General features: G+C 45.0%; 1 protein-coding gene across 24 annotated transcripts in view; it reads left to right on the top strand.

The window, feature by feature from the left end:
• CPEB1 (cytoplasmic polyadenylation element binding protein 1) overlaps positions 1 to 12508 on the top strand; it is a 103893-nt gene that overhangs the window by 67325 nt on the left and 24060 nt on the right. For 18 of the 24 annotated variants that reach the window (XM_078326885.1, XM_078326880.1, XM_078326876.1 and 15 more), the window contains one exon: positions 8030 to 8218. In XM_078326885.1, coding sequence (XP_078183011.1) covers positions 8065 to 8218 — 154 coding nt within the window. In that variant the 5' untranslated portion in view covers positions 8030 to 8064. Of the gene's footprint in view, positions 1 to 7497; positions 7663 to 7781; positions 7823 to 8029; positions 8219 to 12508 lie in introns of those variants that run through there. The other 6 variants (XM_078326886.1, XM_078326884.1, XM_078326879.1 and 3 more) reach the window with 2 other exon arrangements.

Genomic DNA, 12508 nt, shown 5'->3' with positions numbered 1-12508 from the left:
ATATATATAACTTTAAGATTGAGCACAGTGGCTCATGCCTGTAATCCCAGCAGTTTGGGTGGCTGAGGCAGGTGGGTCACCTGATGTCAGGAGTTCAAGACCAGCCCGGCCAACATGGTGAAACCCTGTCTCTACTCAAAATACAAAAATCAGCTGGGCATTGTGGCGTCTGTGTGTAATCCCAGCTATTAGGGAGGCTGAAGCAGGAGAATTGTCTGAGTCCTGGGAGGTAGAGGTTGCAATAAGCTGAGATCTTATCCAGCCTGGATGACAGAGTGAGACTGTCTCAAAACAAATAACAACAACAGAAAAGTAATTTGGGGTGACTGACTTATTGCTGGAATGACTTGGGATTTCTTTTCTTTTCTTTTTTCTTTCTTTCTCTTTCTTTGTCTGTCTTCTGCCTGCCTTCCTGCCTTCCTTTTCTTTCTTTTCCTTCCTTCCTTCATTTCCTTCTTTCTTTCCTTCTCTTTCTCTCGCTTTCCTTCTTTCTTTCTCTCTCTTTCTTTCTTTCCCTCTTTCCTCTTTCTTTCTTCTCTCTCTGTCACTCAGGCTGGAGTGCAGCCTGCACTTGGCTGACTGCAACCTCTGCCTCTCTCGCTCAAGCAAGTCTCCTGCCTCAGCCTCTTGACTAGCCTGGACTACACATGCATGCCACCACGCCCAGCTAATTTTTGTATTTTTAGTAGAGATGGGGTTTCACCATGACTGGTCTCGAGCTCCTGACCTCCAGTGATCCACCTGCCTCTGCCTCCCATAGTGCTGGGATTATATGTGTGAGCCACTGTGTCTGGCCAATTTGGGATTTTGAACCCTGTATGTATACATTTTGTTTCCATAGGTCTGTGCCCTGAGTAAACATGTTCACATAAAATAATTGGGTGTGAACTAGTTTTTACAATTCTTTGATCTCTTTTTGTTCTGTGCAAAAAATTAGTCATGTATTATTATTTTTAGTCATCTACTTGCTGATAGTTGCATTCCCCTCCTCTTTCATATTTGTTGAAAAGAAAGAACTGGAAAGCAGCTAATTTGTGAAGATTTGTTACCTAGTCATACCAGACATGGAATTACTGAGTTTCTTGGAACTGTACCAAGAATGCTTTATCAGGATTTCAGATGAGGCTGAGTGCAGTGGCTCACGCCTGTAATCCCAGCCCTTTGGGAGGCTGGAGCAGGCAGATCATTTGAGCTCAAGAGTCTGAGAGTGGCTTATATGTTGGGCAACATAGCAAGACCCTGTCTCTACAAGAATAATACCAAAAAAAAAAACAAACAAAAAAAGCCAGGTATGGTGGTATGCACCTGCAGTCCCAGCTACTTGGGAGGTTGAGGTAGGAGAGTCACTTAAGCCTGGAAGTCTAGTCTGCAGTGAGCTGTGTTTATTCCACTGCATTCCAGCCTGCCAGAGCAAAATTCTGTTTCTAAAAGTTTGTCTCAAAATCAAATCAAACAAAAAACACAGATTTGACATTACTACTAAGTCTCTTTGTCCTTCACTTAGATACATCTTAACTCAGTATACTTAATGGATTGAGAAAACTTATAATACTTTTTGTGCAACATTAGTAGGAAATTTAAGAATTTTAAGTTAGTTTAAAAATACACCTTTGCAGTCAGGACAGTGGCTCACACCTGTAATTGCAGCATTTTGAGAGGCTGAGGTGGGAGGATCCCTTGAGCCCAGGAGGTCGAGACTAGCCTGGGCAACATAGTGAGACCCTGTCTCTACAAAAAAAAAAAAAATAGTTGGACATAATGGTGTGCATATAGCCTCAGCTACAAAAACAAGACAAAGCACACTTTTGCCAATATGCTATTTTTAAATGATTTTATTTTACCATTTGCTTTAAGTATGTTTTGTCAAAACCATGGGCCTATAGACTTAACTTTATTTATAGAAAATAAGTTCTGGGTTTTTTTTGGAGACAGGATCTCACTCTGTCACCCAGGCTGGAGTGCAGTGGCGTGATCTCAGCTTACTCTGCATACTCTGCTTCCTAGGCTCAAGTGATCCTCCCACCTCAGCCACCCAGCTAGCTGACTACAGGTGCACAATACCATGCTTGGCTAATTTTTTGTATTTTTATTAGAGATGGGGGTTTTGCCATGTTGCCTAGGCTGATCTCAAACTTGTTGGCTCAGCTGTCTATCTGAGTTGGCCTCTCAAAGTGCTGGGACTACAGGTGTGAGCCACACCCAGCCTGGGATCAGTTCTTATTGTCAAACCAATTAGTTCAGTCAGACTTTATTTCAGAAAAAGTCTGACTTTATTTTTTTCTCAACATTTTATTAACATTTTCAAGCATACAGAAAAGCTGAAAGAAATATAAAATGAACACCTACTGTAATACTTACACTTTTATACAATGAACATTTTATCATATTTACCTTATCACATCTCCATTCTTTTAGTTAGCCCCTAACCACTTATCAGTATATTTTACTTTTTTTTTTTTTTGAGACGGAGTTTTGTTCTTGTTACCCAGGCTGGAGTGCAATGGCTCAATCTCGGCTCACCGCAACCTCCACCTCCTGGGTTCAGGCAATTCTCCTGCCTCAGCCTCCTGAGCAGCTGGGATTACAGGCACGCGCCACCATGCCCAGCTAATTTTTTGTATTTTTAGTAGAGACGGGGTTTTACCATGTTGACCAGGATGGTTTCGATCTCTCGACCTCGTGATCCACCCGCCTCGGCCTCCCAAAGTACTGGGATTACAGGCTTGAGCCACCGCGCCCGGCCCACATTTTACTTTTATAATTCAGTTCATTAAAGTAAATTGTAGACATTGGTACAGTTTACTTCAAAATCCTTCAGCATGCATATTGTTAACTACAGTTGTTTGCAACTTTTTGAGGTAAAATTTATATGCAGTAAAGTCCACAAATCCTAAATGTGTCACTAGATCCATTCTGACTGATGTATCCCCACTCTCATCAAAACTGTTAGTGTCACCTCAGCTAGTTCCCTTGTACCCCTTCCTGATCTACCCCGCTGTTCCTGCCAGAGGCAACCACCTGATTTTTTTCACCATATATTAGTTTTGTCTGTTCTAAAAATTGAAATAAGTGGAATTACATAAGTAATTTATGTGTGACTTTTTTTCACTCACTATAATTATATTAAGATTCACCCATATTGTTGACTGTATCAGTTTCCTTTTTATTGCTGAGTAATAGTATGGTATATGCATGTACTACATTTTGTTCTGTTGATTCTCACATGGACTGAATCCAGGTTTGAGCGATTATTAATAAAGCTGCTATTACTGTTCTTGCACAGGTGTTTTTATAGATACAGACTTTTACTCCTTTTAGTTGAATTCCTAGGAGTATAATTTCCAGATCATAGGATAATATGTGTTTAGTTGTTTAAGATATGGGCAGACCTATTCTCAAAGTGAATGTACCTTTTCTTCCATTGAAAAGGAAGAAAATATATAAGATTTTATAGGTGGATGTGCCATTTACGGTAACAAAGCTTTGATTGACATCAAATGTTGGCAAGATGGTGGTACAGTCTTTAATTTTAGCCACCTAGTAGTTGTGCAGTAGTATCTCACTGTGGTTTTAACTTGGATTTCTTTGACTAATGATGTCGAGCAATTTTTGAAGTTCTTATTGGCCATTTATATAATCTTTTCGAAATGCTTTTCAGATTTTGTGCCTTTTAACAATTGGGACTTTGTTACTTTTCAGTTCAGATTTCTTTAATGATTTGTCAGATACATTCGTGGGTATTTTCTCACATTTCCTTGCTTGCCTAATTATTTTCTTAATGGTGTCTTGATGAGCAGAAGTTTTTGATTTTGGTAAGTTCAGCTTATCAACTTTCTTTGTGATCATTGTTTTCTGTGCTCTACATAAAGAAACCCTTGCTTCTATGTACTTCCTCTCTCCTCTACCAAGTTACAAAGATAATTCTTAGAGAAGCTTTATAGTTATACTTAGCTTTCACTTTTAGGTCTCAGATACCGATTAAATTAATGTTTGTATATAGGTCAGAGTTTATTCCCTCCTCCTCACAGCAACATTTTAAAAAAGGTTTTTCCCAATGAATTGCTCAAAGTCTGGTATATTGGGATTACACCGTGCAGATGGTCCCAGACTTAGGATGGTTCAATGTATGTTTTTTGACGTGATGATAGTGCGAAAGTGATATGCATTCAGTTAAACTGTGCTTTGAGTATCCATATAACCATTGTTTTTCATTTTCATTATAGTATTCAATAAATTACATGAGATGTTCATCACTTTATTATAAAACATTTTCTGTTAAATGATTTTGCCCAGCTGTAGGCTAGTGACAGTTTTCTGAGCACAGTTAAGGTAGGCTAGGCTGAGCTATAGATTAGATGTATTTAAATGCATTTTCAGTTTCCAGTGATTTCAACTTACAGTGGGCTTGTCAGACCATAACCCCTCTGTAGTTGAGGAACATCTGTATATTAATTTAGTGGGTATCACTTTTTAGCACTATCGAGTCTTCCAGTACATGAACATGGTTTATGATTTTCTTTCTTTTTTTTTTTTGAGACTGAGTCTAGCTTTGTCACCCAGGCTGGAGTGCAGTGGCATGATCTTGGTTCACTGCAACCTCTCCACCTCCCAGGCCCAAGCAATTCTCCTGCCTCATCCTCCCGAGTAGCTGGGACTACAGACCTGTGCCCCATGCCCACCTAATGTTTTTTGTATTTTTAGTAGAGATGAGGTTTTACCATGTTGGCCAGACTGTCTCGAACTCCTGACCTCAAGTGATCTGCCCACCTCAGCCTCCCGAAGTGCTGGGATTACAGACGTGAGCCACCATGCCTGGCCTCAAGTATTTTCTTTAATCCTCACAAAATACCTAAAAGGTAGCTACTGTTGCCTCTTAAAAATATGAAAAATGCTCAGAAAGATGCTCAGAAGGACACAGTGGCACACCTAGTGAGCAGAGCAAGGTCTGTTAGTCATCTAAAGCTGTTGATTTTTTCAGCCTGCCACACTAACGGTTTTATTTTTATTTATTTTTTGGTGTTTTTTTGAGACGAAGTTTTGCTCTTGTTACCCAGGCTGGAGTGCAATGGCGTGATTTCGGCTCACCGCAACCTCCATCTCCTGGGTTCAGGCAATTCTCCTGCCTCAGCCTCCTTAGTAGCTGGGATTACAGGCACGCACCACCATGCCCAGCTAATTTTTTGTATTTTTAGTAGAGTCTGGGTTTCACCATGTTGACCAAGATGGTCTCGATCTCTTGACCTCATGATCCACCCGCCTCGGCCTCCCAAAGTGCTGGGATTACAGGCTTGAGCCACGGCGCCCGGCCAGACTAACAGTTTTAACAGGTATGGCCTCCATTGATTAGGATCTAGTGAAGGAATCCTACAATGGTAGTGAAAACCTTTATCTGAAGGAATGTCTGGATAAGGAGGAAAGTGAAGTCTGTGGTGGTGGGGTGTGTGCGGGTGAGGGTAGAGTTATACTGTGTGTAGAACGCCAGGGTCTTGGATTCATATAGCCATTTGGTCCTCAAAGGGTTTAACAGACCTGTTGCTCAGGCCTGGGGTCTTTCAGCTTGGGGTGGGAAGACTTTGTTAGTTGTATACATCAGTACTTTTCAAACTTTTGAAATGGGGACTGCTTTGTCGCCCAGGCTGGAGTACAGTGGGGCAATCATGGCTCACTGATGCCTTGAACTCCTGGGCTCAAGCAATCTTCCCAAAGTGCTGAGATTATAGGCATGAGCCACCATACCCAACTGCTCAAACTTTCTTTGCATACGTATATATTAACTAGGAATCTTGTTAAAATGCAAATCTCAGTTCCATCGGTCGTGGGTGGGGCCTGAGACTCAGGATTTATAACAAACTCCTGGTGCTGCTCACATTGCTGGTCTGTCACACTATACTTTGAATAGCAAGAGCATAGTTGATTCTCTCTGAGTGAGGGATGAGGGTAATCACCTGCAGTTACCCTCATTTTAATGGGTAGAGAATGGCTACTTCTAGACATAGATGCCCTCAGTTTGGGGTAGAGAGGATTATATAGATACTTGATTTAGGGGGGACTAGATACTTAAGTATGGATAAAGGAAACATGCTTTGGTAACTAATACATATGGGTGAAGTCTGAAGTATATGCTTAGCTGAGGGAAGGGTGAATGTAGAGAAGCAAGAGGGAGTAGTCAGGGGTGGGGGCAGCACCAGTATGGGCAATTCTTGCTTGGCCTTTGCAGTGATGAACAAGGCTTTGACAAACACAGATAGGGAACAAGCAGAGTTTCTACAGCCAGCAAGAATAATGTGGATGGATGACAGTAGCAAAGCTTTAAAAAAAAAAAATCTCCAATGGAAGGAGACTGATAATTTCCCCCTCTAGGCTATGCCTCAGTGCCTGTGGACACAGGGTGTACTACAGGAAGCTCTGAACAGCTATTCCTATGGCAGCAGTATCTCTTGACCCTGCCATGGGAGGTCCCAGGTGGGAATGCTTCCTGTATCTGCTTGCTTCTCCTTGCAACGGGGGAGGACAAGCAGATGGAGTGCTACCAGCTGAATCCAGGTGCGAGCAGCCTGTCTACTGAATCTGGGCCTGTTGCCCTACCCTCCTTTGTGAGGAGGAAGCAGCACAGTGACCCAGGCCTCATGTTGGCAAAGGACTGATGTGGAAGGACACGGCAAAGAGGAAATGGTGGATGCTCCAGAAGCTGAACTTTCTTAGACTTTGTTGCTGGGGCTGTGAGTGGCCACAAAAATAAAGCACTGGTCTTGTGCAGCACTTCTGAGAGAGGGCCTGGGCATTAGAGGCATCAGTGGCCTCACAGCTGCCCAATATTGTGCTCAGGGCTCTTAGAAAGGCAAGAGAAGCAATATTGACAAAGCTGGGTGATTAAGCTTCAGAGTTTGGTGTTTCTAATAGGTCATAACAATATTTTAGAGACTGTTTTCTCTTGTTTTGGTTTGTCAGATGCTGCTTTTGAGAGTGTTTCCTCAGTCTGTGCCTGCAGTTGCAGGAGGGTGGGGAGGAGTGGAGCTGGGCCACTATATCTGCTTATGACTAATACCCATCTTATTGGGGTGAGGGAGTCTGGGCACAGGGATTATCCTAGTCAGGGCAGGTTTCACTCAGGCATATGGGTTGTGGCCATGTCCTATGAGGTGTACCTGGAAAAGTCGAGTGACTCTCCCATCCTCTGCCAAAACCGACCCCCCTTCTCTGTGATAAGCTGTTCTAGACAAGCCTGGAACACCAGGTGTTGGTCCAAGTGTACATTGTTTTTCTGAAGGTTATCTTGCTTCTCAGTGGTAAACACTGCTGTGTCAGAGTGCTGCTCAGGGGCCACTTGGAGCACACAGATTTTTGCTAGCAGGATTGTGAAGCTTTGCATTGGGCTGCAAAGCCAGGGCTTGAGCCAGCAGCTGGAGAGAGTCCAGGACTAGAGTGTTTTTGGGTTTGGGGGTGGAGAGCAGAGGGAGGGAAAGGGAGGGGCAGGAGGGCAGAGCCACACAAGCAGGCAGTCGGCTGCTTTGGCTTTGCTGTCAGCAGAGAGGACTTCAGTCGTGCCTGAGGGCTGCTTGGCCACCATTGCTGGAGATTGGAGGGCGCTGCCTTGCAACCCAGACTTACCGGCACTGCACCGGGACTATTCCAAGTAGCTGTTGTGCTGTCTTTCCCTGGGAGGCAAGTCTCCTCCCTGTTGTCCCCTCCTGCTCCTCCCCCGTTCTGTGAGGGATGATGCCGCTCTCTATTGCACGGCTCAGCCGGCTGATGTCACTGGCAGCGGGAAGCATCAGCAGCCTGATCACATGCTGGCCCAGTCTGTAATGCAGACGGGATAGGGGTGTGTGTGTGGGGAGGGGGCCTGTATGGCAACTGCTCTCATTCCAACGCCCCCAAAAGTGCAGAGGCAGCGGCTGCAGCATCCAGCCAGCTTGGATGTCTGGCCCATGAGCCTGGGGAAACTATTATTAATAATATTTACTGTTGATAATATTGGGGAAAACAGCCCTTAACTCTGAGGTTTCTGCTGTGCTCCTGTCCAACGCAGACTTCCAGGACTCTGAAGAAACAGTTACAAGCAGGATGCTTTTTCCAACCTCTGCGCAAGAATCTTCCCGTGGCCTCCCAGATGCAAATGACTTGTGCCTTGGCCTGCAGTCCCTCAGTCTGACGGGCTGGGACCGACCCTGGAGCACCCAGGACTCAGATTCCTCAGCCCAGAGCAGCACACACTCGGGTGAGTGCCAGAGAATGAGTTGGCTGGGGGAAGGGGATGCATGGGGGTGGTGAACAAAGATAACCACAGCAACAGTTGTTCTGTTCCCCTTTGCATCACTCCCCACCATACACACATACAACATGGAGCTGTTTTGCAAGAGATGGAAATGCTAGCTGTGAATGTGGCAGGACAGATGGCTCCACGTAAAAGCAGGCATGCCTCTTCCACTTACCCTGGAGTTGTTAGCCTGCACCTGGAGTGCCCCTGAGGAGGGTCCCCAAGGTGATGGCCTTATGCAGAAAAGATCCAGCTAACCCTCTGGTGCACAGGCCTGTCTTGGAGATGATGAAGCAAAACACTTTAAGGTGGGGGAGGGGAGTTAAGGGGCTGATTACTGGATGACCAGAATTACTTTAATTCTGGCTAAAAACTAGGGAGTTATATGAAGGATGGGTGATTTCTGAATCAATGGCAAAGGAAGGATTTTAACCTCAGATGAGGCTGGATAATGTGCTGGGATATTGGAATTGACTTCACGTAAGGTTAAGAGCATTGATCCTGGAAAGGGGTAGGCAGGGTAAGTGGGGTGGGGTAACTCCCAGCTACAGAGCCTTTTTTCCTTTCCTTTGTGTTGAGAGTGACCAGCTGGATAAAAGAAGAGCCACTCCCCTTTAGGATCCCTTGTCTTCTTGGTAGGATTCAATGGGGACAAACTAAAGGGACTTTTTGGCAGCCCCCCTTGAACTGCTTCTGCTCAGACCTTCCGTTACCTGTTTATTTCCCTCTTGTGGTACAAGGAGGAGGGGCAAGTCTTGGAGTATTCAGGAAGAAATGTGAACTTAAATACTACAGGTATACTTACAACCTACATATTTTGCTTCATATAAATTGTATCATAAGAGGTATTGGCAGCAGATACTCTAGGAAAATAAAAAGGTGGTAAGGGGCAGTAGGGAGTGGGTGCAGCCATTTGTTGTTGGTGCTGACACTGGGAAACACCAAGCCTGCTATCCTTCCCTTCCCTTCGTGGTCCAGGAACCAGCAGCCATGGCAGCAAAGTACCGTCTTGTTGATTTCTGTGGCCTCCACCCTGTTTGGCGCACGTCTTTTTTTAGAATGCTTTGCAGAACCTGGGCCTGTTGTGTCTGTTAGGCATTTTAATGCCTAGTTGTTTTGGTAAAACCCCATTTAGGGGAGGGGTATTGAAATTGTTTGATGTGGATGTGGATGGGGAAGAGCTTTACCTTAAGGAACTACTTCTGGGTTAAGATAGGGCTTCTTGAAGTACTGGCTTTCTGCTGACTCAGGTTTTTCCAGAAAGGTCAGTAACTGCCCTGTTCCCCTAGGCAGGAGAGTATGGTGTCACTGTTTGGTATCCTATGCCTGGAGACCTTGGCTTGGACAGCACGATACTTTTGTGTATTCTTGAAGCCAACCTTAGTGGCCTATGAAGCCAGCCTCTCCTGTCCTCTCTTCTACTGTATTGGAGCAAAAGATAGAAGAGCTCACATAGGCGAGGGGCACCTGTTTATAGGTGATCAATGTTTGACCAAGGCACTGTCTTTCACTGGTATCAGGTTGAAGTATAGCCCTTCTTTTTCTCTGATTCTCTAAGCTACAGTGCTCTTTCTGAGGGCTTAGCTTGGTTTGAAAGTTGCTGTGAAATTCAGCTATTAAAGTAGCTTGGATCTAGTCATAATATCCACAGCTTCCTATCACCTGACAGACCTGTGCTTGTAGCTGTTTGTGTCTGAAATAGAAATGGTTTTTCTTTTCCACTTTCCATGCCAAGCACTTTAGTGATAAATACTACATGATTTTGTGGACCAGGGAGGGACTGCAGCCTGAGCCTCAGAATTCATAAGGACCAGAACCGGAGTTGCCCCAGCAGCATGATCTGGCTCTGTGGGTATGTCTTCCTTTCTGAGGGTTGAGGACACACCCATCCCTAATCGTCGTGTTGCCTTTGGTTTTGGAGCTGTGGTGACAGCTATCACTCTTCTTTCCCTGGGCTCTGGGCCTTCTTGGAAAACCCACACAAAGGTTCCGCCTCCTGGGGTAGGATGCAGCCCTCCCACCAGCCAGCTGCAGTGCCAGATCATGCACCCTCACCAGCATTGCGGGAATATGCAGCCCACATTCCAGTGCCTACACTGCCTTTCTGTCTGAAAACCAGCTAGCTCAGTTGCTTCAGTGAGGGAGGAGGCTTTCAACAGCTTTGGGCATTTGGGTAGTTATCGTTGCCGACATCCTGTTACACTGTTGCCTCTGTGTAGAGACCAAGATGCAAGCTTATTCCTTGAGCTCTGCTTGGTGATATATGGCCCAAGGCAGGCAGCTATGGCATCACATCTGACCATCTTCTACCACTCTTAAGTTATCAGCAAGGTTGGAGATAGTAGGGCTTTTGGCCAAATTCTTTCAGGAAACATTGAGCATTTGTTGTGTGCAGCACTGGAAGTAAAACAATGAATAAGATAAAATTATTACCTTTAAGAATCTCCGTGCTGTCAAAGGAAAACAAATGAGAAAATATACCAAGTGCTTGCTATATGGTAGCTGCTATAATAGGGGCTTCCATGTTTTCCTCTAAGGATTGTCTTCATTGTAACAACCTTTCATCAGATTCTCAGCTTGAGGCTGGTACATGGATACCATTCTCCAGGAGCCAGAATACTTCTGCTGTCTAGATTTCCTTGGCCTCATAGTCCTGCAAGAAGACCCTGGAATAGTCTGTTTTTGAAATTGTACCTGCAAGGCCTGCATGAGCTTGGATGTAACACTTTGTGGGGTCCTTCTCTTCTAGACTGTGCCTACCGTGTGGCACCACCCCTTGTTGGGGAGGAAGGCTTTCAGGGCTAGATGAGTGTTATAAGTGCGTTTTTCTCATACCCCAGTGGTACATGTCCAGGGCTGCCCTTGTCCTACTTGCAATGTCTTAAAATCTGTAATGGAACAGCAGGGCTGTAGAAGCTGTCCTCAGTATCCCAGAATGGGGGATAGAATGACTAATAACCACCATTTATCAACTACTTTTTGTGCTAAGTATATCACATTATTTTAATGCTTGCACAGATGAGGAAATAGGCTCACAGAGGTTTACAAAGTGCCCAAAGTGACACAACTACTGGAAGACTCAGAATTCTAACCCAGGTCTCTGGTTATAAAACTCATATGCTTCCTGTTACACCTGTGGTCCTGTTAGTAGAACCCTAACATATTGAGCGAGAAAACTTAGTCACCATATACTACACAGGCTATTTGGGTAGAGGTGGTGTGCTCCCTTGATGAGATCTATGAAGGTAAGAGCATATGGTAGACAGTTCTAGCCCCCCTCAGTCCTTGAGTTTTAGCTCATCAGCTGCACCACCCTCTGGATATGTCTTCCTGCCTTCTTCCTTGTGACTCTTCTATGTGCGGCATTATTCAGCAGAAGAGTGAGGTGACTGAGACTACTTTGGGAGACCTGGGAAACAAGGACTCTCTTAATGATGTTTAGTGCAGAAGCCCAGTGGCAGACCATATGTGCATTCTAAAGATATCAGTGTCAGAGAGCATTGTCTGTTTTTCCCCACTCGTCTTTAGAAGTCCCTTGAGCACTGACCCATTCAAACTCTGTTTTTTCCTTTGTTTTTGAGATGGAGTCTTGCTCTGTCACCCCGGCTGGAATGCGGTGGTGTGATCTCAGCTCACTGCAATGTCTGCCTCCTGGTTTGAGCTGTTCTCTGCCTCAGCCTCCCGAGTAGCTGGGATTACAGGCACCCGCCACCATGCCCAGCTAATTTTTTTTTTTTTTTTTTTAAAGTAGAGACGGGGTTTCACCATCTTGGCCAGATTGGTCTTTTTTTTTTTGAGACGGAGTTTCTCTCTTGTTACCCAGACTGGAGTGCAGTGGCGCGATCTCGGCTCACCGCAACCTCCGCCTCCTGGGTTCAGGCAATTCTCCTGCCTCAGCCTCCTGAGTAGCTGGGATTACAGGCACACGCCACCATGCCCAGCTAATTTTTTGTATTTTTAGTAGAGACAGGGTTTCACCATGTTGACCAGGATGGTCTCTATCTCTTGACCTCGTGATCCACCCGCCTCAGCCTCCCAAAGTGCTGGGATTACAGGCTTGAGCCACCACGCCTGGCCCAGGTTGGTCTTTAACTCCTGACCTCGTGATCCACCCACCTCAGCCTCCCAAAGTGCTGGGATTACAGGCATGAGCTACTGTGCCTGGCCCAGACTCTTCATTTTCTACCCTAACTGCTAATAAGTGAATGGAATGTTCCCTTTGCTGTGTCACTTGCACTCTCCTCATTGGTC

The sequence above is a fragment of the Callithrix jacchus genome, chromosome 6, assembly GCF_049354715.1.
Source record: "Callithrix jacchus isolate 240 chromosome 6, calJac240_pri, whole genome shotgun sequence".
NCBI lineage: Eukaryota > Metazoa > Chordata > Mammalia > Primates > Cebidae > Callithrix > Callithrix jacchus.
This window is presented reverse-complemented; position numbering and strand designations above follow the sequence as displayed.